General features: G+C 47.5%; 1 protein-coding gene and 1 long non-coding RNA gene across 4 annotated transcripts in view; both read right to left on the bottom strand.

The window, feature by feature from the left end:
* Nucleotides 1–5,238: 5,238 nt before the first annotated feature.
* On the bottom strand, nt 5,239–8,724 carry LOC130516805 (uncharacterized). The gene is made up of 2 exons (XR_008947590.1): nt 8,326–8,724; nt 5,239–7,672 (listed from the first exon to the last, which is right to left on the bottom strand). It is a non-coding gene; the product is annotated as an uncharacterized LOC130516805 (long non-coding RNA).
* Nucleotides 8,725–8,765: 41 nt separating this feature from the next.
* The window catches only part of LOC130517400 (GDNF family receptor alpha-2-like), a 56,834-nt gene continuing 40,150 nt past the window's right edge, over nt 8,766–25,449 (bottom strand). For all 3 annotated transcript variants that reach the window (XM_057019244.1, XM_057019243.1, XM_057019242.1), the window contains 7 exons: nt 18,781–18,980; nt 18,367–18,554; nt 13,108–13,217; nt 12,553–12,693; nt 12,071–12,255; nt 10,445–10,492; nt 8,766–9,791 (listed from right to left, as the gene is read on the bottom strand). In XM_057019244.1, coding sequence (XP_056875224.1) covers nt 9,645–9,791; nt 10,445–10,492; nt 12,071–12,255; nt 12,553–12,693; nt 13,108–13,217; nt 18,367–18,554; nt 18,781–18,980 — 1,019 coding nt within the window. In that variant the 3' untranslated portion in view covers nt 8,766–9,644. The remainder of the gene's footprint in view (nt 9,792–10,444; nt 10,493–12,070; nt 12,256–12,552; nt 12,694–13,107; nt 13,218–18,366; nt 18,555–18,780; nt 18,981–25,449) is intronic.

Here is a 25,449-nt window from a genome sequence, read left to right as displayed (position 1 = left end):
TGAAAATGTCTAAAGCACAACTATTTTTCACTTGTTATTGGGTGATGGAGCCCAGAAGACTTTAGTGGAACGTCTGTTTGTTTTGCTTTTTTAATCTAAAGCTAAAGGAAACATGTGGAGTGACATCTGGAAAGGAACGGGTGGCAGTGTTACATTTAAATTAGGGGGGAGAAATGAGTTGGGATCAGTGAAGCGAAGTTAAAACAGCGTCTTGCTGTCTCAGACACATTTTTCAAGGGTGGATTTGCTGGTTTCTCTCCCTCAGCCTCCTCTTATCCAGCAGACGTGTATCCTGTGGGTGATGGATGCCCTTATTCTTCCTTACAATACCAGAGATTTGGCTGATACCAGCACCTTTAAACACTCTACTTATCACCAAACACCGCTCAAAGCAAGCAGCTGCTCTCAAACGAACAAAGAGAGATTAAACCTCCAGAAAAAAACGAAACATCGTTTTAACGTCTCCATTTCTCCTCTGTCACTTTAAGGGATGGAAGAAAGTACCCTGAATGGAAGCCAACTGTCCTCCAGTAGTGGAGGTGCGACGTTTAAATGTGGCCGCAAATAAAGAACAAAATGAAAAGTGTTTCGTATGTAGCACGCGCGGCCTGAGCTACCGCTAGCAACACTTCCTGCGTTTACTGAGTAATGATCGAGTGTGTCTGCATCGACGCAGAGAAGGAGGCGTCCTGATGGCAGGCCTGATCAATGGCCATCTTTAGGAGGAAATATAGAACCGAAGCAGCCCAGAACACAACTGAGAGAGAAAAAGAGGAGAGAAGAAAAGCCCATAAACACGCTGGCAAACGCACAAACGATCAGATTTATCCAGAGCTAAAACGTGCTGCCGGAGAAACTAAAGTGCGTGGATTAAAAAAAAAAAATCTGCTGGAGGTGTTTCTGGATGGATCCTCGTATATGAGATCAAACACGTGTTGGGATGTTTAGCGGGTCAACGTTTGGTTACTTTGGTTTGGGAGCCAAATCTGTGCTAGCTGGTTAATGCTAATTTGCTAGCGTGCCAACAAATGCAAAGCGGGGGGATATTATTTGAGGCCGATTATTCACGCTGATAAAAACCAGCATTTCTGACCACGTGGGGGCTGATCGCCCTCGTATACATGTTAAACCCCCAGAATTATCAGCTACAGCAGCACACCAGCGAGATGTGAACCAGCTCCTCAAAGCCAGTGGATGGCGTGAACCTCTGACTTGAACCTGCCCGACACGCGTTCACCCGACCTCCAGTTGTCAGTTTATTGTGTTTTATATTTAGAATGCGTCCTCCAGCTGCACACTGGGGACGTTAAAGTGCCCCTGCCATCCCCTCTGAAGCCTTTCCACGTACATGAACGCTGTCAGCCGCTGTGACCGTGCACACTTCCGACTGTGACTGAAGCCACTGTCGCCGTCATCCTCACAGCGTCCCCCCCCCACCCCCCGTCTCCATGCCGTGGACATACGTGGTCCTCTTTAGTACGTGTAAATCATGTTTCTTCCACCTTCTATTACCTCTATCACGTCTCTTTGCTATTTCCTACCTCTTAATCCCTGGCGCCACCTCTCACTTCCTCCCTTCCAATTTCACAGTGTTAACAGCAACGCGTTGAAGCCACACGTGTTCTCATCTATCTCGCCCTCTTTATTCCTCAAAAACACTCATAGCTGCCTCGACTTAATGCAGACATATATGAAATATGTGTGTGTATACAGTCTATACACACTTTTGTGTGATGAGACTTGTGAGGAGCTCTCCGTATGTTTTAAGGTCGAGGTCGTTGACCCTATGACCCCTGACAGGGAATATTCAATAGGCAACATTAGATAATCTGGTGCACAAACCTGTCGTTCCGCTTTAACTTACTAATAAATGAATAAATGACAGAAGCTCCCACATCGTTATCTAACAGACACCCTTTGAAGACCTGATCCTGGAACAGATAAATTTATTCACAAAGCATCTCAGCACAGCTCAAGAGGTGGCAAAAAAAAACCTTCTTTGGAGTCGGGAAGAGGACTTTTAACGAGATTAACAGTTTCTGAAGGAAGAATGTGGTGAAAAACACTCAAAATGGAGGGAGAAGGTTCTCCGCTCGAATGACAGCAGGCGGAAGGAGGCGGATCAGGTCCTCCGGAAGTGACGACATCCCCGACCTGCGGATACCAAACGTCCACACGTGAGCCCGAAGGCGGCTCACAGGAGCCTTTCTTCATTTCCAGCACATTTGCATGGGATTATTTGATTACCTCTGTGATTGGCACCGCGTGGTGCGGAGAGCTCGGAGGACGCCGCAAACAGATGGAAAGAATAAACGAGCAGACAGAATTAATGAGGCGTCCCCTGCAAAGAAGATATCCTGTTTCCCTTTTACTGTTTGGACTCTTTCCTCATTTTTAATCCCATCAGTGTCTCGGAGCCCTTCTGTCTCTTTGTTTCTCCCATAATGATCCCCCGCACTTGTTGCTATAGTGACACGGAAAAGTGCCCTTCAGCCGCAGATACAGTTTAATATATAAAGCTTAGATTACATAGAAAATGACACGCTGGGATGTGTCACGTGTCATTAGAAATGTCGCCCTGCTGGCTGCATTTATGCACGCTTTCAGGCGAGAGGTCAGACGGCCGCCGCTACGTGCAGTTTCATCTCGGGACTGAGCTAAACGGCGCCTGTGGACGCCTTTCAGAGCGGAGGGATCCATGGTTGAGGTCCAGAAGCATCAACTCAAATACGATTTCCAGAAGTCGTCTTCGTCGTCATGGTCGTTTTTAGTCACCCTTCACTCGCTGGCGTCTTTAGAACGGCCCCGTTGCCGCCTCGTTGGTCACATCCTCGTTCCTGACGACGCTCCTGCAGGCTGAGTGAGGAGAAATGGGTCTCTGAAGGTAACTGGTGGTGATGAACACCAGTCTGTAGCCAGAACAGGCCCAAACTCTCTTTTTTCTGTCTAAAGAGTTTTGTTCTGATCTCCAGGTGCGGCGGTCACATTATCTCCCACACGCGCGTGCTCAAACATGGGAACGCTGAAGGCAATCACCTGAGCCGCAGGGCTCTGCAGGCCCAGCGTGAGTCACTGATGAGGTCTTTACTAACGCTGGCTCTATTTTCACACACATTCACACTTATTAGCATCCTGTTCGGAGGCCTGGGCCATTTGCCGGGTGTGTCAGCTCTCGTTAACCGCGGCCCAGACGTCCCGCCTGTGGCCACACTCGTACTCGCCTAACCTCATTTGCTGGCTAAATTACGGCTTTTCCCCGAGTCACTTCCTGGCGTCCGCCGCTCGATGGACAGGGGTGGAGCGGGAACGCTGTCGCTGTGAGCCAGCTGACATGAAACATTACACAGACTCCTACCTGGCAGCACCTGCAACCTGCCGCCTTTAAAGAAACGCTTAGTGCGAAGAATGAGGAGTCAAAAAGGGGTCTTGTGGCTCCCTGAGCTCCTCCAGGGGACACACATCAAAGATTTAGGGCAAATTTGGAAGATTAACGAGACCACGACAAAACGGACTTGACCTAATGACTTAATATACACATCAGCCTTTGGGACACTCATATCTACCTGCCTTATGTTGACTGATTCACAAAGGTCTCTGTCGTTCCTATAGGCGACCGAAAAAGCACATTTTGGTCTGGACGGCGAAGGAATCGGTGCGATCAGGACCAGGAGTTCACATGAATATTTGTGGTTAGCGCCAAGGTCAGCTGAAGGTTGAAAGTGAAGCAGAGGAAAAACAGCTTCTGCCCTTTTATATTCAGACTCTTCTGACTTTACCTGCAGAGGAGCGACCGGACACGGGGGACGCGGGTCGGCATTGCGTCATCCGTGTCACATGACGTAACCCGCTCCTGCGAGCAGCTCCGCGCCGGCAGACGCGTCTACCGCAGCTGCCTTCGCCCATTGTGTGTGACAAGCACGTTAATCTGAGCGACAGTTTCAGTCTCCTCGATCTCAAAGAGCTCCTCGCAGATGAGAAGCTTTCAGCTGGACACAGCAGCAGCTTTAGGACGAGTCCTCTTCAACTCCACCCATCCAGCATTTCTGAATCGATAAGGCAGGAAGGGATGGAACCATTTCTGCCAGCAGATATCAAGATGCAAAGCATTCATAAACATTTCGGAGCGAGGAAGTACAGTTCATCCTCACGGAATCATCCGCAGGTTGCTCCAAAGCGAGGAAAACAGCTGCCTTCCATAAGGGAGGCCGGGGCGGTGTGAAATCGGAATAAATGAATAGAGATAAAGTTCGATTTCCCCCACAATCTGCCATCAGCGCCGCTCCAATCGAGACTGATGCCGACCAGGAGAAGCAAAGCGATGACGCAGTGACAAAGCCCTGGGAAATGGAGAGATAAGAGCCGTGGAGCGCACGCACGCACGTGTCTGCGCTGCCTAGATTGTCCTATTCTTGTTTTATTCAACCGTGCTTTTGACAGCTGACAGTCAGACGCGGCTCCGCCTGTCAGGAGTCTTTCTTCGCTGATCCATCCGAGCGTGAGTCAGAGCGTGAGCGTCCGTGAGCATGCGCGGGTTTCCATCGCCGTCGTCGGGATCGCCGGCTAAGTTATGAATCACTAACTTATTCTGGAGGGAAAGACGGGACAAAAAAAGGAAGAGTTGTCGGAACGTTTCGTGCGAGTCGTTACGCACGGAGTCGCGTTTCAGTGAGGAGGCAAATCAGAATAAACGTCAGAATCAGAAGATTATTGTGAACAAAGGTAGATTTTGGAGCTCAGCGAGAAGATCAGGGGTTAAAAGTGACAATCAAAGGGCCTGAAGGAGACTCCTCGACAGACGGATGAAGAGTGGAGCCTCCGGGGGTTGGAGGTCAGATTGGTGAAACATCTGGGATGAAGAGGACAACGTCTGGGACGGATGGAACTAAAAATGAGTCTTTTTCACTTCTCATTGTCTTCAGGAAAGCAGAAAGCAGGTCTTTGTCGTGGCTGACTGAGGACTTCCACTTAGCCCCCGTTAGCGGTGAAGCTAGCGTAGCTCTACATTGATGCTGCTAGCATTGGTGGGGTGGGGACAGTCCTCAGCAGTGGTTGTCCTGCTCAATCCCTCGTCGACTGTCGACTGGTTATTGACAGGTTGAGATCCTGGAAGAGTGATGGACCTGGTGTTTCACAACATGGTTCCCTTCATTTTCATTTTTAGCCGAGCAGCCTATAATTAGCGGTTGAACATACTGTTAGCTGTGAGTGACACTAGCAAGAGAGGCACAGACACGCACCGACTGTTACAGATGTCACTTTTATTTAGAACTCCAGACACATATTTCACGCTGCTGTAGCGCTGTTAAAGTTGACGGACATATCAGCTAATTTACAACCTCTCTTTTCACCAGTTCCTCCCACATTTCCTCTCTCGGCCCATAAAAACTGAATCTTTGGAGACCCTGCGTGTTGATGGCACGGGCGCTCCTTTAGCTCCAGCGTCAAAAATTTGATTGGCTGGAGGCTGTCCCGCCAGGAGCCTGATCGCCACCCTCCTACTCTCTTTATGTGAGAAAGACCAGTAAAGTAAGGCCACACCAAAGTCACTGAAACGGATCTTTCTCCAACTTCCATCTACTGGAGGACGGGAGAACCTCCTGTGGGCCGACACGCTCTTCTTCATCTTTTTTTACAGATCAAAAAAGCCACAGATGGAGGGTGAGAATGAGCATTCATTTAAATACTGTAAAAATAATAGGCCTTAAAACACCCCCAAACAGAAACTTTACATTTGTTTAATTAATTCTGCCTGTGCGGAGGTCCGATTGATCGATCGAGGCTTCAGAAATCTGAGGTTTTCCTATTTTTTAAACTTCAAACAGAGGTGAAGACAATGGCAACGCACACAAGGCGCCTTCACGCGTAGCCAGAAAACATTGTTTTTTACCACCAAGCAGTCCTACGGACCCAATCACAGGGACATCGACAGGTGGAGTTTAACGAGATCAAAGTTCCTGGTTTCCCCTTTTTTATTTTCAAGCATTTTTTACTGCCAGAATTGGTGACGGAACAGATGAGGCGTAAATGAAAGCGTGCCGTAATCTCATAAATGAGGCTAAATGCTGAGCACAGCAGGAACAGTGTGAGCCAGATGCTGCAGCTGTTTCACAGGAAGTTGTGGGAGGCTCTTCCTGTCCTCTCACCCCTCTGAAACAAGTTCCTGCTCCTAAAAATGGTTCCGGGAGCGTGTGGGGCGAACACGCCATGAAGGTGCAAACCCAGAAGGTTAAAATATGGCTGATTTCCGCTCACACGAGCGTAAATCGGGGGTGAAACCTTAGAATTTTGAAGCGTAATTGTTTATGAGAAAAGAAAAAGAAAAGTTAAAAATATCACGGAGGAAACCAAGCAGGAACTTTTATCCCCAAACAACTCTCTGACGTCTGCTTTCGGAGCATTTCTGGTGTTTTTTTTTTTACTCCTCCGATAGTCTGACGAAAGTTTCCAAATAAAAAATGACAGTAAAATACTTCCATCAACTCACTGATACTCAGATGTCAACGTTTTCAGCAGTGTTACAAATGTACACAGTGATATTTAGCTGCTTATAAGATCTGAAATCTTACAGTCATTCTTTGCTGCCACTCAGGATCCACACGCACTCGCACACAGTCCCCGACAAACACGCACACAGAAACACACACACACACACACAGCACTCACAAAACTATACACTTACAGCAGGTGAAATGTCTGACTTAGACGTAGACAGTCTAAGAGTATATATATATATATATACTCTCCATTGAGATCCATTTGGAGGGACTTTTTCATGTTCCACATTAAATGAAGTGTGTACAGAAAGTCAAGAACGAAAGGAAAATAAACATCTGCAAATACACACGCGCACACACTGCCGTACGACACACATGTTTGCGTCCTTGTGGGGACCCTGTTTGCCCGTGGATGCGTTGAAAGGTGTGTGTATGTGTGTGTGTGTGTGTGTGTGTGTGTGTGTGTGTAAGAGAGAGGTCCCAGGGAGCAATGCTGTGACTGTTGTGTCTCCGTGTGGCCTGTAAACCAGTAAAGTCTCTGTTAGACTGATGATTCGCACAAGTGCTGCTTGAGTTGTTTTGGTCCGTGTGATATTTTGTGCTTGAGTCGACGTCCCTGCGTTTCCAGCGCAGTCGCCTCAGTTCCCAAAAACGCTGGAGGGGGGAAGTCAGAGCCAGTGAGCACACAAAGGCAACGGCCGAGTGTGATCCAAAATCCAGAAAGAGTCTCTCCGTCTCGCTCATACAGAGCCACAGTGCTCCAGTTCACATTTCATCCCTTCTCCTCTGTGTGTGTGTGTGTGTGTGGGTGTGTGTGTGTGTGTGTGTGAGAGAGAGAGAGTTGGGGGGGTGGAGTCGGATGATCTTAATGTTCTTCTACGACACATTCTCTCCTCAGTCATCCCTGACGCTTCCTCTTTGACATTTCCCTGTGGCGGAGGGTACCGAGTCATGTGACTTTCTCTGGGTCATGTATGTGCACGTGTGCGTGTGAATGTCGAGGTCTTGCTTGTGCATGTGTGAACGTGTGCTTATGAGATGAAGAGCGGAAGCGTCAGAGGGACGAGCACGCACACGGTCCACTCGTGCACGGAGATGTGCACGAGTGGAGCTGAAGGGCCGCTGCTCTTGGCCCCTGCTGAGTCCTGAGAGTCTATTGACCCCTGGGCCAAGAGAGCCTGTAGGGAGGAGGAGGAAGAGGAGGGAGAAAAGAAGGGCAGAAAGATTTGAGTGGAGCTTCCTTGTTCTAATGAAAACACCCAAACTCATGCTCATGTTACTAACAGAGAAGGGTCCAGCACACACACGCACACACACACATGCACACACACCATGGTAGGGGAAGCTAACAAAATTAGCAACTCAAAGTACGAGAATCGTTTGCATTTGGGTGCTTCCGGTGGGCGTTTTAGCTAATTTTGCGACATCCCCCCACGTTAAGCCTGAAAATGCTAATCAGTATTTAGAAAATTGCACGTTAGATATCCAGAACATGGTGAAATCCTCCGTCTAGAAGAGGGTTTTGTGTATTTATAGTCACAAAAAAATTCCACTGGCATGCTGGCCAAAGCTAATTTGCGTCGAAAATCCTCATATTTTCTGGGCTTTATTTTATTTATCTTAAACCGTCTAAAATAACTGGAGGGGCAACAGAAACATTCATATCTTGATCTTGTGTGCAAGAGAGAGAGAAAGACAGAAAGATAAGCAGAGAGAGAGAGACAGATGGAGAACAATATGAGCAGTCCCCCCCCCCCAAACATTTTTTTTTACAAGATGCATTTGTCTGTAATTACTGCCAGGATATGGAGGTGTAATTAGGTTTCCTTACCTCCTCACACTCAAACTCATCAGAGGGGACACACTTTTGGCCTCCATCCTGTAAAAAAACAAGAACCCATTAGGGAAAAAAACCCAACATCCTCCCACCGCGGGTACGCAGAGTTCATCAGGTCCTCACGAGGAGAATTTTAAAACTCCCAGTGAGGGCTGCCGCCTTCAGACCCAATCTCCAGCGCTGCCGCAGTTCCCTGAAAGCTCCACGGGTGTGTAAAACTGTACAAACGCAGTTCGGCCCGATTGTACGTCAACATACATTATGCAGGAGAGTTTCCATAAAAACACACCGAGGAGATAATTAGAAGAGGTTCAAACTCAGAAACCAGCAGTTCTTCGCACAGCCTGCATGCAGAATACATCTAATCTTGTGACACACACACACACACACACACACACACACAACACACACACACACCACACACACACACACCACACACACACACAGCACTCACAAAACTATACACTTACAGCAGGTGAAATGTCTGACTTAGACGTAGACAGTCTAAGAGTATATATATATATATATACTCTCCATTGAGATCCATTTGGAGGGACTTTTTCATGTTCCACATTAAATGAAGTGTGTACAGAAAGTCAAGAACGAAAGGAAAATAAACATCTGCAAATACACACGCGCACACACTGCCGTACGACACACATGTTTGCGTCCTTGTGGGGACCCTGTTTGCCCGTGGATGCGTTGAAAGGTGTGTGTATGTGTGTGTGTGTGTGTGTGTGTGTGTGTGTGTAAGAGAGAGGTCCCAGGGAGCAATGCTGTGACTGTTGTGTCTCCGTGTGGCCTGTAAACCAGTAAAGTCTCTGTTAGACTGATGATTCGCACAAGTGCTGCTTGAGTTGTTTTGGTCCGTGTGATATTTTGTGCTTGAGTCGACGTCCCTGCGTTTCCAGCGCAGTCGCCTCAGTTCCCAAAAACGCTGGAGGGGGGAAGTCAGAGCCAGTGAGCACACAAAGGCAACGGCCGAGTGTGATCCAAAATCCAGAAAGAGTCTCTCCGTCTCGCTCATACAGAGCCACAGTGCTCCAGTTCACATTTCATCCCTTCTCCTCTGTGTGTGTGTGTGTGTGTGTGTGTGGTGTGTGTGTGTGAGAGAGAGAGAGAGTTGGGGGGGTGGAGTCGGATGATCTTAATGTTCTTCTACGACACATTCTCTCCTCAGTCATCCCTGACGCTTCCTCTTTGACATTTCCCTGTGGCGGAGGGTACCGAGTCATGTGACTTTCTCTGGGTCATGTATGTGCACGTGTGCGTGTGAATGTCGAGGTCTTGCTTGTGCATGTGTGAACGTGTGCTTATGAGATGAAGAGCGGAAGCGTCAGAGGGACGAGCACGCACACGGTCCACTCGTGCACGGAGATGTGCACGAGTGGAGCTGAAGGGCCGCTGCTCTTGGCCCCTGCTGAGTCCTGAGAGTCTATTGACCCCTGGGCCAAGAGAGCCTGTAGGGAGGAGGAGGAAGAGGAGGGAGAAAAGAAGGGCAGAAAGATTTGAGTGGAGCTTCCTTGTTCTAATGAAAACACCCAAACTCATGCTCATGTTACTAACAGAGAAGGGTCCAGCACACACACGCACACACACACATGCACACACACCATGGTAGGGGAAGCTAACAAAATTAGCAACTCAAAGTACGAGAATCGTTTGCATTTGGGTGCTTCTGGTGGGCGTTTTAGCTAATTTTGCGACATCCCCCCACGTTAAGCCTGAAAATGCTAATCAGTATTTAGAAAATTGCACGTTAGATATCCAGAACATGGTGAAATCCTCCGTCTAGAAGAGGGTTTTGTGTATTTATAGTCACAAAAAAATTCCACTGGCATGCTGGCCAAAGCTAATTTGCGTCGAAAATCCTCATATTTTCTGGGCTTTATTTTATTTATCTTAAACCGTCTAAAATAACTGGAGGGGCAACAGAAACATTCATATCTTGATCTTGTGTGCAAGAGAGAGAGAAAGACAGAAAGATAAGCAGAGAGAGAGAGACAGATGGAGAACAATATGAGCAGTCCCCCCCCCCCAAACATTTTTTTTTACAAGATGCATTTGTCTGTAATTACTGCCAGGATATGGAGGTGTAATTAGGTTTCCTTACCTCCTCACACTCAAACTCATCAGAGGGGACACACTTTTGGCCTCCATCCTGTAAAAAAACAAGAACCCATTAGGGAAAAAAACCCAACATCCTCCCACCGCGGGTACGCAGAGTTCATCAGGTCCTCACGAGGAGAATTTTAAAACTCCCAGTGAGGGCTGCCGCCTTTAGACCCAATCTCCAGCGCTGCCGCAGTTCCCTGAAAGCTCCACGGGTGTGTAAAACTGTACAAACGCAGTTCGGCCCGATTGTACGTCAACATACATTATGCAGGAGAGTTTCCATAAAAACACACCGAGGAGATAATTAGAAGAGGTTCAAACTCAGAAACCAGCAGTTCTTCGCACAGCCTGCATGCAAAATACATCTAATCTTGTGACACACACACACACACACACACACACAACACACACACACACAACACACACACACACACACACACACACACACACGCACACGCACACACCGGCCTCCTTGTCAGGACTTCATTAACATATCTCTGCCAGGCTGTCAGAGCCACATCTGATCTTCGGAACCCATCAGTCACTCAATTTTTGTGTCAGGAAATCATCGGAAACAGGAAGAAAAGCTCCAGCTCTGCTTCACACACAGTCGGACCGAACGTTCTCACTTCGCTGACCTCTTCTGAGACGCCGCCACCCCGCAGGTCCCCTTCCTACGAGCCCAGCGTGGCTGTCCCACTCTCGGTGGGGGGGTGATCTAAAGGAGAAGCTTCGCAGCATCGTGAGGGAAGCGATACGCAGCGTCCACAGTTTTTCCCGTCTCTTCATCTTTCTGCTGCCACATTTAGCGGAAGCAAACGCGCCCGTTGCTGTGGTAACGCTGACGGATGGGGTTTTCTATGAGCCGCGATGTTTGGACCTCAAAGAAGACTCAGAGCTGCGACGCTGTGATTCAACTATAACAAGAACTTTTCTAAAGTCGCAAACATAATTTTGTAACTTAAACTTCTTCTTTTTATTCATGTTAATCAACGCTTGTTCCTAATTAGGGTCACGGGGACCTGGAGGGGTGGCCAGTCGGTCGCAAACACACACACACTTCACTAACACACTCTTCCTACAGGCGTTTTAGATTCTGCAGAATACTGACAACAATAACGTTTTATTCCAGGAGATTCATAGAATCCCTTTAAAATATGAAAAATCATCATTTTCAATGTTTTGCATGAAAATATCAAATGTGACCAGCAAATTCCCCCAAAAAGGAGCCGTTGCGAGGAAGAAACGGCCGTCTGGTCACCGTTTTGATTGACATCTTCAATCTCTCGCAGACCTTTGACCTTCACCACGTCCTGCAGATACTGGACGGGTTCCAACGTGGACTTGACGCCATCATGGCAGAAGGTCAAGAGCTCCAGGGTTGCACGGCCCAGCTCAATGTGCTGGAGCATTTTACAGCGTAATAAAAGGACATCTTTAAAACTGCTGCATGCACGCTTAAACCAGCACGGATCAATAACAACAAAGCAGCGCCCTATTTAATGGGCTTTTGTGTATCCAGCCACCATTTCGGCAGAATCAATGGTCGTCCTGGAAGTTGCTTTTTCTCCTGAATTTCCTGGCTGTAACTCCGCACAGTTACTGTAGATCCACAGGAGCTCACCTGCAGGTTAGCACACGTGGAAAACATGCACGCGCTGTCCATGGGCTTGATGGCGTTGCCGTGAAGCGCGGGAGAGGGTTTAGAGATGATTGGCGGCTGGGCGGGGGGTAAGATGGTGGCTGACGGCTCGGTAGCGGGAAGCGTCCCTCCCTCTGGGCCGTAGCCGAAGGACTGGATGGCATTTTCTGTGACAAAGTGATGGAAAGTTGCTTTGACAAGAATAAACAAGCTTAAAAGAAAAAAAAAGCTCTTCTCAGCTCATCCAGCGGTTGATTTAAAGCAGTTAGAGCTCAAAGTGAAGAGAAGTGTGAGTCGTTTCTCCTATGGATGTATGACATCTGTATTCAGCCCTGCGGTCGTACTGAAAGATTATATGTTGTTGATCACAGGGGGTGTGGTGTGTGTGTGTGTGTGTGTGTGTGTGTGTGTGTGTGTGTGTGGTGTGTGTGTGTGTGTGTGTGTGTGCGTGGGGGGGGGCTCACTGAGGCAGGTGTTGTGTGTGAAGTCGTGGTGAAAAGCTTCACACTCCGTCTCCTGTCTGCCGGTTCCCCTGCAGCTACACCACAGGCCGATGGTGATGTTGGAGGGGTTGCTGTCACTGTAGTTGGGCGTCACGTCGGAGCCTGGCGCAGAGGTGGGGGGGTTAAAGCAGCCGTTGTTCAGGAGGAATAATAATTAGGCTCAACCTATCCGGCTTTCCTCAGGCTGTTTCTTTACTTTCATTTTATTGGTTGTTTTGGTGTTTAACATGGCGTCACGTTGCTCTCAGCTTTTCCAGCCGCCCCATTGCTGGTGTTGTGCTACATGCTAGGCTAAATGTTGCGCTATAACTGGCGCTTGAGCATTGGGATTGGGATAAACATTACTGGCAGGAGTCTGAGAGTGACTCAGCTTGTTTAGTAAAGTTTACATTGGTAACCGAGTCATTATCACGGCTTTAATCTGACCAATCATGCTAATTCCTGCGATATAAACACCTGCTGTCTGTTCCTGACCATCCCATAAACACCTATGTGAATATAAGATATCAAACGCACCAATGAGGCCGACGTAGGACATGAGGCAGCCGTGGTAGTTATCATGGGGGCAGCTGGTGACCGTGTGAGGCGTCATTTGGCAGTTCATGTGGAAGTCCGCGAGGCGAGACCTGGAGGAACATGACAAAAAGCAAACAGGGCTTCATCACTCATATAGCAGGGATACTGAGGGATTCTGGGAAAACAGCTGGAAGACGGATGAAGGAGCGGACGGATTCATTCTTGCCCTACATTTAACATCATGTGTTGTGATCAAGCTCCGCGGATCCGAGCAGACGCTACAGCTAATTGCTGAAGCCCGTGTGTAGTTCACATTTATTGAACGGTTCTGTGGGTTTGTTCCACTCCTTTTGAGCAGAAATGTCACATTCCCACGGCAGTTTTGGGAATTATCTCCACATTTGCAATCTACGTGTGCCGCAGCGCACGCAGCATCGCGCATATGTTAGCGTACGAGGAACCGTCCCCGGCACTGCTGTATCTCCATAGTCACTGAGCTTAATCTACCGCCTGTCCCAGTTTTGTGTTCCACCCTCTTTCTGTCTTCCCGTCTTTTCCTCATTTCTCCCACACATTTCATCCCTGCCTCAGTGTTGCAGCCTGGGGAGTGCATGGTTGGATCAGTGAGGTGACAAAAATGCGATCCTGCCCGTTTGATAATGCGTGATAGACGCTGTCCAAATATGCGTCTGTGCGTGCGTGCGTGTCTGAATGCATGAACGCTTGACAGACACACAACTTCGTCACACACGTTGAAAGTGTTTGTGTTTACTTTGCGGCCCATTGGCGGAGGATGATGTGGTCTGACAGGTCTGACCGATGTGCATTTGCCTCTCTCACAGAGGTCAGGGCGTGCGCATGTACGCGTTTGGAACCAAACATATGTTTGGCTTGTAAGATGATGTGACTGGAGCTGGAACGCTGCGAACAGAAGCTACATAATAGAAAAGTCTCGAGGCTTCACTTATGTTTATGTTCTTTGTTTTCCAAGGATTTCTCCAACACGGCTCTCAGCGTCATATCTGCCGTTGCTGTGACGACCTGTCTTCTGCCTTAACGTGTCTGTGAAGGCAGCAGGAGGTTCTGAGCTCCACTGATTGACCTTACACTGATCTATGAGCACAGCTTTTATTGAATTCAGATGTAATAACAACCAGCAACTCCACTTGGAGCTCCAGCTGTTGACGTGCTTATATGTGATCTATAAGAGCGGGTAAAACCCACTTGCTGACTCCAGGGAAGCTGTTGGAGCTCCGATAAATGAAGCCAAGTCACTTCCAGGCTCTCTGGGACTTGAAGATCACAAGAAAACAGGTTGTCGAGTCCTTTGCTTTCAACATTCGCACAACATCGTTTATAATTGCTTTAAGAGCCATGAGATGCATTCAGGCTCCTCCAGTCACCAAACCCTACAATTTATAGGCCACTTAACAAAACTAAAACAGCAGGTGAGGGCACCCACGCAGACGTCAGCTCGACTAATCCTGCATGTTTACGTAACGAGATCCCAAGTTTATGAAATGTGAAGCCTAGCCCGTTTTATTCCTGGGTTGTTTTTTTCTTTTCCTGCCTTGAGAATCTGAGCTCCAAAGAGAGAAAAAGCAGCTCAAAATGGTGTTTAGTACAGAGCTGCTTATCCGGAGGTCAACAGAGTGTCAGCTCTTCAACCCTCCTCTCTGAGGGTTGACTCTGAAGTCATTGTTGCCTTTAAAAGCACATATTTTAAATGTTTTATGCAGCCTCTGTAAGCATTGGAAAAGACCTTTGTGTGTTGAGCACATTTGTCGTGACTGTGGAACGCTCTCAGCCCCGTGAGCCAGCTTTTCCACATTTCCCCGGTCGGGTCCTGCGGAGATTCGGCCAGAACTGTGTTGGTAACGATAATAATCGATTTTGCTGCCGCGCCCGGCGTCTTTGCTTCGCCGCGACTGAGGGATAAATGTTTATTATTGTCAGACTCCGAGGGTTTGAGTTCTGAGTTCAGAGAAGATGCACGACACATTCTCCTCTCAGTGGATGATTAGTGGAGATAAATATTTAATGGCCCCAGTGGGAAAATGAGAAAAGCTCACGCAGGATTTGATCAAGTGGTTCCAGAGGTGGGAAATGGGCTCTCTGTTCCCCGCGTTTCCTGCTGCTCTCTTTTCTCTTTAACCTTCATTTGTCTCTGCTGCTAAGCGCCTCTCAGACAATTAAAGTGGGTTGTTTAAAGTTCAGTTCGCTGCTCGAGTTTTACCTGATAAATCAGCACCCTTCCAGGGTTTTTAAAACACTGCCGGTGTTGAAGCCGCTCCGATTCTGCAGACTATCGTCCATAACTCAAATCATATCCTAAAAAAGCTGCTCGGTCGGGGTTTCATTTATCAGTGTAAAGATTGTGGGTTGAAACGGATTATCCTCCAGCTGGATACTTCTAATGTGAGAATCTAGATGGGTGGTGGGAACCTTGTCTTTGATTTATAGGAGGGCTGTATTACAAATGATCACTCCAATACTATAAAGTAACTACTGCAGGCCTTTGTCGAGATGCCTTTAACCCCCGTGTGCACAGGCTTTGTTTTCTTGTCTAATGTCATTATTTAAATCCAGTTGGACATCTACCTGCACTTGGTGATTAGAAGCTTTGTTTTCTCTTGATGTTCTCTGTAATTAACCACCCCTAAGTGGGGAAACTGATTTGCATATTCGCATAGCTTATTAATGGCTGGTCTCCTTCAGCATCGGGGGAGACGCTTTTGGTGGCACGGCTGATTGCGTTCCTTTGTAGTCTGGGGGTCAAAAGCATCTCTTTGTCCTCATTTCTCCCATCAGACATTCGGATGAGCGAGGAGGAAGATGAATCACCAGGAGCTGTTTACAGACAACTCGCCAACACAAGTGTGAGGTGAGTGGGGGTCTGCTGAGGGTTCCTCTCGTCCCCTGTGACCTCCAGAATAGAGCAGCTATTTCCATCACGCCACCACCTCACCTCACTGGCCATGTAATGGAGCGCCGCAGCGGCTAGATTGGCCCCCTCGCCTTAAAACACCATTCAGCCGCAGTGCACCACGCTGGAGAAGCAGTTTAGCCCGCCACGCCTCGGTGCGCGGGCTTGTGTTTGCATATACACCACTGTCGTTAGTGGAAGTGTTCTCCCTTTGATGGGGGTCGTAGGGAACCGGAGGCATGGAAAATTTACAGCCACCAGATGTGTGCTGAAGTAAACTGGCAACAGGTCTGCTAGAACATTCGCTCCTGACCTGGGACGGAGGTTTTTAAAGGGTCAGCTCACACAAGTTACAAACTGCTGTCGTTGTGGAGCGGGCGCCGCCGCAGCGGGCTCGCAATGACGCAACAGCTCGCGCAGAAACCTCTTCAAGGAGTTCTTCATTTTGGTTTCGCTGAAACAATAAGACCTGCTGAACATGTTGGGGATCGACCACTGCTCACCATCAAACTCTCCCACAGCCACAAATCATCTGCACTGACTTATAATGTCATATTTTTAAAAAAAAGCTAAACGAGCGCAATTAGCTTTGAGGGCAATGCCGATACAACTCCACAGTGGAATACTGGGGTTGGACGTCTGCAACAAAGTCTGGCAGAATTTCCCTTTATGTGAGTGCCTTCGCTGAAAAACCTTTCAGAGCTCTCTGTAGACTTCTCATGCATAACTTGTGGCAAAAGACCATATTTAATTACTCTTCCTGTCAATCAGAGTGTTCCCCAAGCATTTACATCCTCCTGCCTGCTCACATCCACAGCAGGAGATGAGACCCCCTCCGAGGCTGTCAAGACCCCAAGGACCTGAAGACTTCGCATGATTATGCAGCTCTTTGCTCTCCGGCTGAGGCTAATGGAGGCTAAAATGACAACCCTACGGTTCTTTGACTTACTTTTTAGCAGCCGTCAAACACGATTCCTGCTCAACACGTGTCGAAAGCGTCATGTGCCGTGGATGTTTACACATGTGGCACAGACATTTGAGGAGTTGGAGCGATCGGGGGGGAACGTGTTTGGAATATTTTGGTGTCTTTTTGATGCTCTGTCGGCCTCAACAGGGTTGTTGTTTTGCATGCAGTCCCATTTTCAGGCTCGGGAATCAATTAACCACACTGTGCCCTTTCGTTCCATAGCGCTCTTTCAAAAAAAAAAAACCTTCTCAATGGGAAATTTCAGACTGGACACCATTGTGCGCTGCTGGAAAATCACCAATGAGTGGACTGGAATGTCTGTCTACTGTAATGATGATAAAAATGCTTACTAAGGCACTGAACCTTCAGCCTTGTGGGCTGTCAGTAAGGTTTAACTCGACGCACATTGTATGATCTACAGGGATTGTGCGTGATCAACACGTGCATGGGTGTAACATGACACCGCCGTCTTTGTCACTGATGCAACTCTGAGCTCAGCCTCAGCGATGGGGCTCACCAGGCGGGAGCTCGGATGCATCCTGGTGTCAGTTCAGTCCCTCTCCTCTCAGACGATGTGGTCTGCAGCCAAAAGCGCCTCACAAAAGACCAATCTCTACATGTGTCCGTGGTTTCCAGTTTATCTCTGCAGCACCGAGTCTCACATCAAACACAAACCAGCCGGCAAATAAATTAAAACTGTATAATGAATACACCTGGAATTAGGGAGCCGCATTCCAGAAACACAACAATAGGAAATGAGAAGAATAATGAAGCGGAAGAGCAGAAACACAGTTTTGAACATTGCCTGAATCACAAGTTAATTATCAGTTGAATTCATCTAATTTGTCTTGCGTTGCGCTATTTTATTTTATTATTTTCTCTGATGCCGCGTCGGCGGAAATCCATCAAACATCCCAGAGAAAAAGAACCAACACAGTTCAAATATCTGTTGGCTAATATGTGTCTAATATACGTGTGAATGTACTTAAAAACGGGCTGTTTTCAAAGGGAGCGGAAATGGGAATAGGCCACGCCCACTCGTGTAGCTTCTATTATAGGTAATGATCATTAAGGAAAACCTCCGTGTGAACTTCTCTCCTTCCCTCCGTTGCTTCCTCATCGAGGGCACCTTGAAGAATAATCACAAAGTGGTGAGAACTAAAGCTAAATTGTTTCTCCCACTTTAAACTTTTAAAGCCGGTCATTATCAATCAAATGGCGGATTGTTGATTTCTTTCTACTGGAACATTTCGGCTGATTTCGCTGATTTGCCATGAGTGGGAAACGTCATGTTTTTTGCAAGCTTTTAAAGCCGTCACGTCACAATCACGTCTGATTGTCTGCACGAGGCTCCTGGAGGTCTCACCTGCAGAGGGCGTCGGACCGGCAGGTATGCCTGAGCTCCAGGCAGCTCGGCTTGTGCCTCTCCTGGTGGGAGCAGGAAGGTACGATGGTGCGGCGCCGGCGTTCGGCGCACGCCTGATCCGGGCAGGAGCAGAAAAGCAGAGGGTAGCTTAATTCCCATGAGACCCTCTCGAAGAACTGACGCAAGGCCTGAAACACATGCAGGGAGCAGTTACTCATTCTCCGCCTGTAGGCAGAACCCAAAGGCTCGGAGGCTGAAAAAGTGAAGGTGCTACGGAGAGAAATCCCACTTAGCTTAAGCCAATTTAGCTCCCAGCAACAACAGTAACACTGAATAGTTATCAGGTCATAAATACTATGAAAAACAAAGTGGAGATAAGGAAGTCTTTTAAAAATGATTCCATCTTGCACCGACCTTCTGACATCGCTTCCTGCTGCAAGGCTCCTGATTGGCTAGAGAGGACTGGGGGGGCACGGCCTTGCTGCAGATGGAGTTGTACGCGGACCGAAGACGCTTGCATGTCTCGTTAAGGTTACACGCCTTGGCGGCATCCAGGCAGGGGTTACAGGGTTTCCCAGCTTCGGAGCAGGGGCTGACTTTTGTCAGTGAAGAATCTGAAGAGAAGGACAGCAAATATATCAGAAAACACTGGAAACATCTCTATTTATGCAACTGAATGGATGAACTTAAGGGTTACCAGGAAAATAAGGAACGAGCGTCAAAATGGCAGGAAGAAAAAAATGACTACAAACTGATGATTTGGTTCCCTTTTTGTGGTGTCCTTTGATCGAACCCTCATTACAACCAGAAAAGCCTGGAAAAGTTAAAATAGTCAAAAGAAAAAGACTTGCAAACATCTCTGCCTTTAACGAGGCCTTTCTGGACACCATCCATCAGCTTCAAAGTTGGACTATGACGCTTGTTTCGAATGACTCGACCTACTTCCGGAGCGGAGGAGAGCTGTGACTTCTGAGACCACATCTGTCTTCCGGCTGGGCCAAATATTAGAAATCCAGAAGCTGCACATAAATGCATGATGCATGCTCGTACACTCCAGTAGCTGCTGACGTCTCAGCCATCCATTCTGTGGCCTCATTAACCCAAATGTGTGTCTATAGTAGCGGTCCTGGGAGACGCGCTGCCGTGTGTGCAGCCCGCATCGTGAAGCAGTCAGACAAGCATGTGGAATACAATTATCCTCTCATTATAGTCACGCTGCGTTTAACATGTTGCTGCACATAGAGGGGGAGAAGGCGTCTTAAGAGGGAAACCACGCAACTCTGGGCCGGATGTTCCTGCCAGCAGGTTGTGGATTTGGCGCTGGCGAATCTGCCAGTTGATAAAATCTTAAGAGCTGCTTAAGTGGGGAGTAGTAAACCGACAGAGAGCATCACAGGGGCAGACGGTCGGCCAATTACGCCGAGAAAGGTCGCATTCGTCCGGTAATTGTCCGACGTGTGAGGAATTAGCATCTCTATCCCCTGAAGGATGGATTTAAACGGTACTTTGCGAGGTTACTGGTGCAGAACTTGAATATTCTTGGATTAAAGTCAACCAAAGCAGCCATCATCTTTCTTTTTTTTTACTATCCTGACTAAGAGAGGAGCTGCAATCACAATTCCACATCACTCGATATAAAACCCAAGAAACACAACACTGGCATTCATCCACGATGGAACTCTGTTGGCTGGTGTTTAATGAAGCAATTAAATTAAAGCAAATGATAAAATTTGACCTCTGTCACCTTCAATTAATGGTCATGGAACGTAAAGGTAGAGAGGACAGGTACGAGCCTGACAAAGCCCAGACTAGCTCACAGTTACTGCTGAAGTGCTCCAAACTTGTCAAGTATACTTATTAAAGGCTCCCTCATTATTTCACTGCTCCTCAAACCCTTTGAATTGGCCAGCAGGGTTCTATTTCCTTCCCCGAGACTCGAATGAACAAATATCATGAATAGAACCCGTCTAAAAAAATGAAGCAGGCCAAAAGATCTCAGACACCCTTCATCTATCAGCTGGAACAGGGTTAAAAATCCATTTTTCAAGCTTTGGAGTCCTCGGTGAACAGTAGTAAACCTTCCCAGGAGCCCAGGAGGATACAAAAGAACACAGAATGACTTCAGACCCACTTTTCCTAGATGGGTGGAGTATTCAGGGCAGAAGAGCACTGCTAACCAACGTAAAGATCTGTCCCAGGTGTGGACTTTGGTGACCCTGAAGACTCTGAAGGGGATTTGAACGGTGTACCACCTGGTGTATCTGGTGGAGGAGGGGGGGGGGGGGGGACCCAGAGGACTTGCTGTAATGGAAGGAACCCTGAATTCTGCTCACAACCATCAAACCCTGAGGGAGAATATCCAGCCATCAGTTTTTCACTACAAGCTCAAGCGCACGCAGAACGCAGCAGAAGTCCACCTCAGAGTGTCTCAGCCACAGACTCACAGTAGCAGTTCAAGTTCTTTACAGAACTTTGGTGTCGAGGAGCCTGCAGGCCACAGCGGTGAGTGGGAGGGACCGTCCTCTACTCTCCTGTTCAGAGCTGCTCGCTCTTCAGGTGAGACAACGTCTGGCACCTCCAAATTCGACAGGAGAGGAGAAGCTGCCGCCCGTGGCGAGGGGAAGGTGCCGCGGAGTCACGGCAACACGAGGTCACACGTGTGAATGTCAGCCCCGCGCCGTCAAGTGTGACCACACATATTTAGACAGCAATAAATTCCAATTTAACACGTCCAATCAGACAAGTCTAATGGACAAGACAACTGTAACAAGGCCTATCAGGATGCAGAGCGGCACCGTGACATTTAGCAAACCGCGACTGCTGCCTTTATTAGTGCAAATCTAAATCAGCAGCAACTTCAGGGAAAATCTTCAGCCACGCGCTGACAAATGAAACACCAACATTGAAGCACAGAGGCGGCTGTCAGCTGTGAATCTGGAAGCAGGTTGCTGCTCGCTCGCTCGCTCTCTCTCTCTCTCTCTCTCTGCATGCCACATGCACCTCTGCATAATTAAGAGGTCTAATCAGCCTCTTTGCACCTTGCACCCTACTTGCATTAGGCACAGTAAATTAGCACCACAGGGGCTCTGAAGACCGTCCTGAATGGACTTGCTTGATAGTTCTTCCGTCGAAACCGTGGATTTGTTCACGTTGTAATGCAAATGGGTTACGTTTCCCACAACAGCAGTGAGCTGATACAGAACGCAACGAGCATGTTGTCCAAATAATAGCAAGATTTCAAATTTTAACCTCCGTATGGGTTTAAATATTTGACTAAATGTGAGGTTGATAGCCTTCTATTGTTTGCCATTGTGCCTTTGTGTTTATTGTGAGGCAATTGCCATGACTCAAGACAAATTTAGTGTTTTTCTGCCCTTAGTTGCTGTTATTACAAAGGAAATCAGAATTATGCTGAATTAGCTGCGAGGAGCTTCTTTGAATAAGCTGCCCCTGCAGACAAAGACTTTAATACTGAATATTCTTTTTTGGGGATGGGAATTGGTGTTGCTAATGTTGCCAAACAACAGCCTGCGCAAAGTGTTTTCTCTGGCCGACCAGCAGTTGGAAGGCGGTTTTCAGTTCCTGTGACTGAGATGTGTCGTCGGTGCAGGTCACTCAGAATAATGAAGCGCACATTTCTGCTTCGGCCAAACGCAGCGAGACGGTCAGGTGGTGGAAAGGCCAACGCTGTGAACTGGCCTCGCCTTCATCTGTGATATAATTAAATGTGGCTGCAATTGATGTTTGTGTGTGTGTGTGTGTGTGTGTGTGTGTGTGTGTGAGAGAGAGAGAGAGAGAGAGAGAGTCACAGTTAGAATGTTTCCTTCCATAACAAACTTGTGCAGATAACCTCAGTGCTTGACTAATTGGACACACACACACACACACACACACACACACACACACACACACACACACACACACACACACCACACACACACATGCAGTTTAGCCTTGAGCAACAGAGATAAAATGCTGTGTTAACATGTTTTCATGGGAGGCTGATGGAACAAGGCTCCATTTGCAGACTTCAGTCTACTATTCCTTCATGTTTTATTGCTAAAACTATTTTTAAATCCTCAGTTCTGCTCAGTGAATTTATACTTTACGGTCTGATGCCTCCGGAGCTTTGTAGTTTTGGGTGACAATTCACTACAAGAGGTGAACCTTCTCCTTCACCATGTTAATAACATCTTAAAAGATGAACAATCTATTTAGGATCAAATGGGCTTATTTATACTTTTAAAAGGTTTATCTTAAGGTTTGCTTATTTCGAAGACATGGATAAAACTATAAAATACTGGGGAGGTTTCTTCCTTATGTTAGTCCAGAATAGAGACACAAACACAGACAGATGTCCTGAAGGAGGTTTATTCCAGTGATGGTGTAGATTTCAGATAACTCCTGAAACGTGTTCAAAAAGCGCCTGCAGCAGCTTTATTAACTACCTGACAGGGTCAGTGCAGATGCTAGCCCATTTTAACAATAAGTGCACTGGATTGAGCCAAAATTCCGAACCAGCTGAACATTCCCCGTCCCTCCTGAGTGAAGGCCGACGTTCGCTAACATTTGTCTCATTGCTCCCCTGCCACATCTGAATAGACTTCAAACTCAACGACAGAACAACCAGGATTTGACTGCACATGCCCAGAAAACTTCATACTGATATTTTAGTGCTGCTGAGGCTTGTGGGGAACTTTGTATGCGGCACATGTGTCCAGAGACGAAGTGTAAAAAGGGCTTCACGCACGTATACAACAGACGGTTCAGAGGGGCTTATGACAACCTGGTCCCAGACACAATTAATGGAGCTTGTTGAGTATCGGCAGCACCTCCTCACATTCAGGAGTATTGATTTTGTGTAATGAATACACTGCTGGAAACACACTCGGCCCAATGCTCCAGGCAGTCCCGGACACCCGGCAGTACGAAGCACATCCTTCCGAACAAAGAAACATTTTAGATTTCTAGCATCCGATCACTTGATTTTGTTTGATGCACCACCTTACTGCCCTCAAAAAGTACATTTTCCTCAAAGCAGAGTTCTTTAACGTAACACATGATCTGCCATGTTGAACAGAAGGAAAGCCTTCTGGTTTAAACAGCTCTTTTATTGCGTTAGTGGCTCACAAGCCATGAAAAACACAAAAATGCCTCTTTTTTTGCTGAAAAGATCAGAGCCCGGTGCAACAGCGTGTGGCGCAGCACGAGTAGCTCATTTTTAGGGTTAGCTGTGAAACGCCGTCTGAAATAATGATGAGCAGATGTCACTCAGACAAAACACGAACAGACATCTGGAGCCATCAAGTGCATCGTTCAAATGCCCCAACCCCCCCCTTCCCCTTTAAAGTGTAATGTGGCTCGCAGTAATACCTCACCGCTACACCCTCCAGAAGCGCGGGGCAGCAGCTGCCGTCACGTTTCCGGAGTGATATTTTCATTAGTGTCAGATTTGCTGTTTAACTCCCAACCTGAGGCGCCTTCGCTCATCCCTCAACTCGCTGCTCTTCCCCTGCGTCTGGCTCAGGGTGGCGGGCCGACGGCGGTCAAAGGAGAGATGAAGGAGCGCTCTGGGAGCCACATTTGAACTAAAGCAGTTCGGTATGTATGCGAGAGAAAGAAGGATGAGGGATGGAAAGAAAGACGTGAGCACACATCCAGGGCAGAGGTGTGGGCCAATTAGAGAGTTGCTGTAGGTTGTCTTGTTATCTTTCTCACACACAACCTTAACGGGATCAGTGCACAAAGCCCCTTGCCCTGGGGTGCACACACACACACACACACACACACAGTGCAGTTCTCACACACATATACAAATGCTTAGTATATATTACCGTATATGTATGCAGTAGTCACTGGATAGTTTCATGCATCAGTTGACAAAAGCTGCAACCACCTCTTCTATATGGATGACATCATGCTGTGTTCTTAAGGCCTTGTTACGCTCCTGTGTGGCCTGGAGGCGATGCAAGCACGTTTCCTTTGTGGTTGGGGCTGGTCGCTTATGCTTCTGCGGACTGTCGTCGCCCAGGTTTAGAGTTTCAATCCGAACGAGAGGTTTAATTAGAAAGCGTCTGGTTAGCAAACAGCACACACAACAAAAGAAGCGAGCAAAAAGAACAACAGCGGAGATATTCCATTTGTTGTTTAGCTCAAATGGGTCTATAGGAAGCAATTTGAACAGCGTCTGTTTACTTTAAATTGGTAGCGAACGAATTTCAATCACCTCGACCAAAACGCTAAAAGTTACGACACGATATGAAGTAACGTTAGAAAAGTGATAACTGGAAATTATGTAGTTTGACAAACCAATCACAGCCGATCTATGTAGGCTCTGCGGTCCCTCTCTGTGTAGTTATAATTGCACCGGTAATTGCAGTACCAAAGCAACCCCCCCTTCCCCAGGGGGCTAGTGGGCATCATATTCAGGAGTACACAAGGATGGAAAAACAGGAAAAACAGTAGCAGAGTGATGGAAGAGCCAACTGTCGTCAGCATATACTGAACACAAGATGAAAATAGTGTTGCTGAAACAGCCCTGGATGGAAAAGGTTGGACTGAAGGCAGAAACCATGAATAGTTCAGCACAAGGCCCCGGGCTGGAACACTAGAACACTCTACCCGTGTCCCACGACATCACACATGTACAGATCATACCTGAAATACACTATATAAACGTCACTGAAACAATCTCCCAGGGTCTGACCCCTCTAAACAAACACTCAGCTTTCTCCCTTAACTAACCTGAAATTGCTTTTTACAAAATGAATTCACGCTCGGCTACCTTTGTTGACAGATTCCGGTCAGAAACTCCGCGGGATGAATGGTGACAGTTTTCCAAACAAAGAGCAGACTCAAATAGATCTGAAATAATCGTCCCCAGCACCAGTTTGCAATGCTAGATTCTAATCATAGAAGCTAACTGTCCATACTCCAGCAGTTTTACACCATTATGACTTCAACTGCACCTGAAAGCGACTCCCATTAAAAAAAACCTGGTGTAACGAGTAAGAGGGAGCTCACATTAGCGTTGTTTTAAATGTAACAGAACCGCCCTGCGATTTGATTCACTGTCCCAACAGG

The sequence above is a fragment of the Takifugu flavidus genome, chromosome 20 (genome assembly GCF_003711565.1).
Source record: "Takifugu flavidus isolate HTHZ2018 chromosome 20, ASM371156v2, whole genome shotgun sequence".
Classification (NCBI taxonomy): Eukaryota; Metazoa; Chordata; class Actinopteri; order Tetraodontiformes; family Tetraodontidae; genus Takifugu; species Takifugu flavidus.
This window is presented reverse-complemented; position numbering and strand designations above follow the sequence as displayed.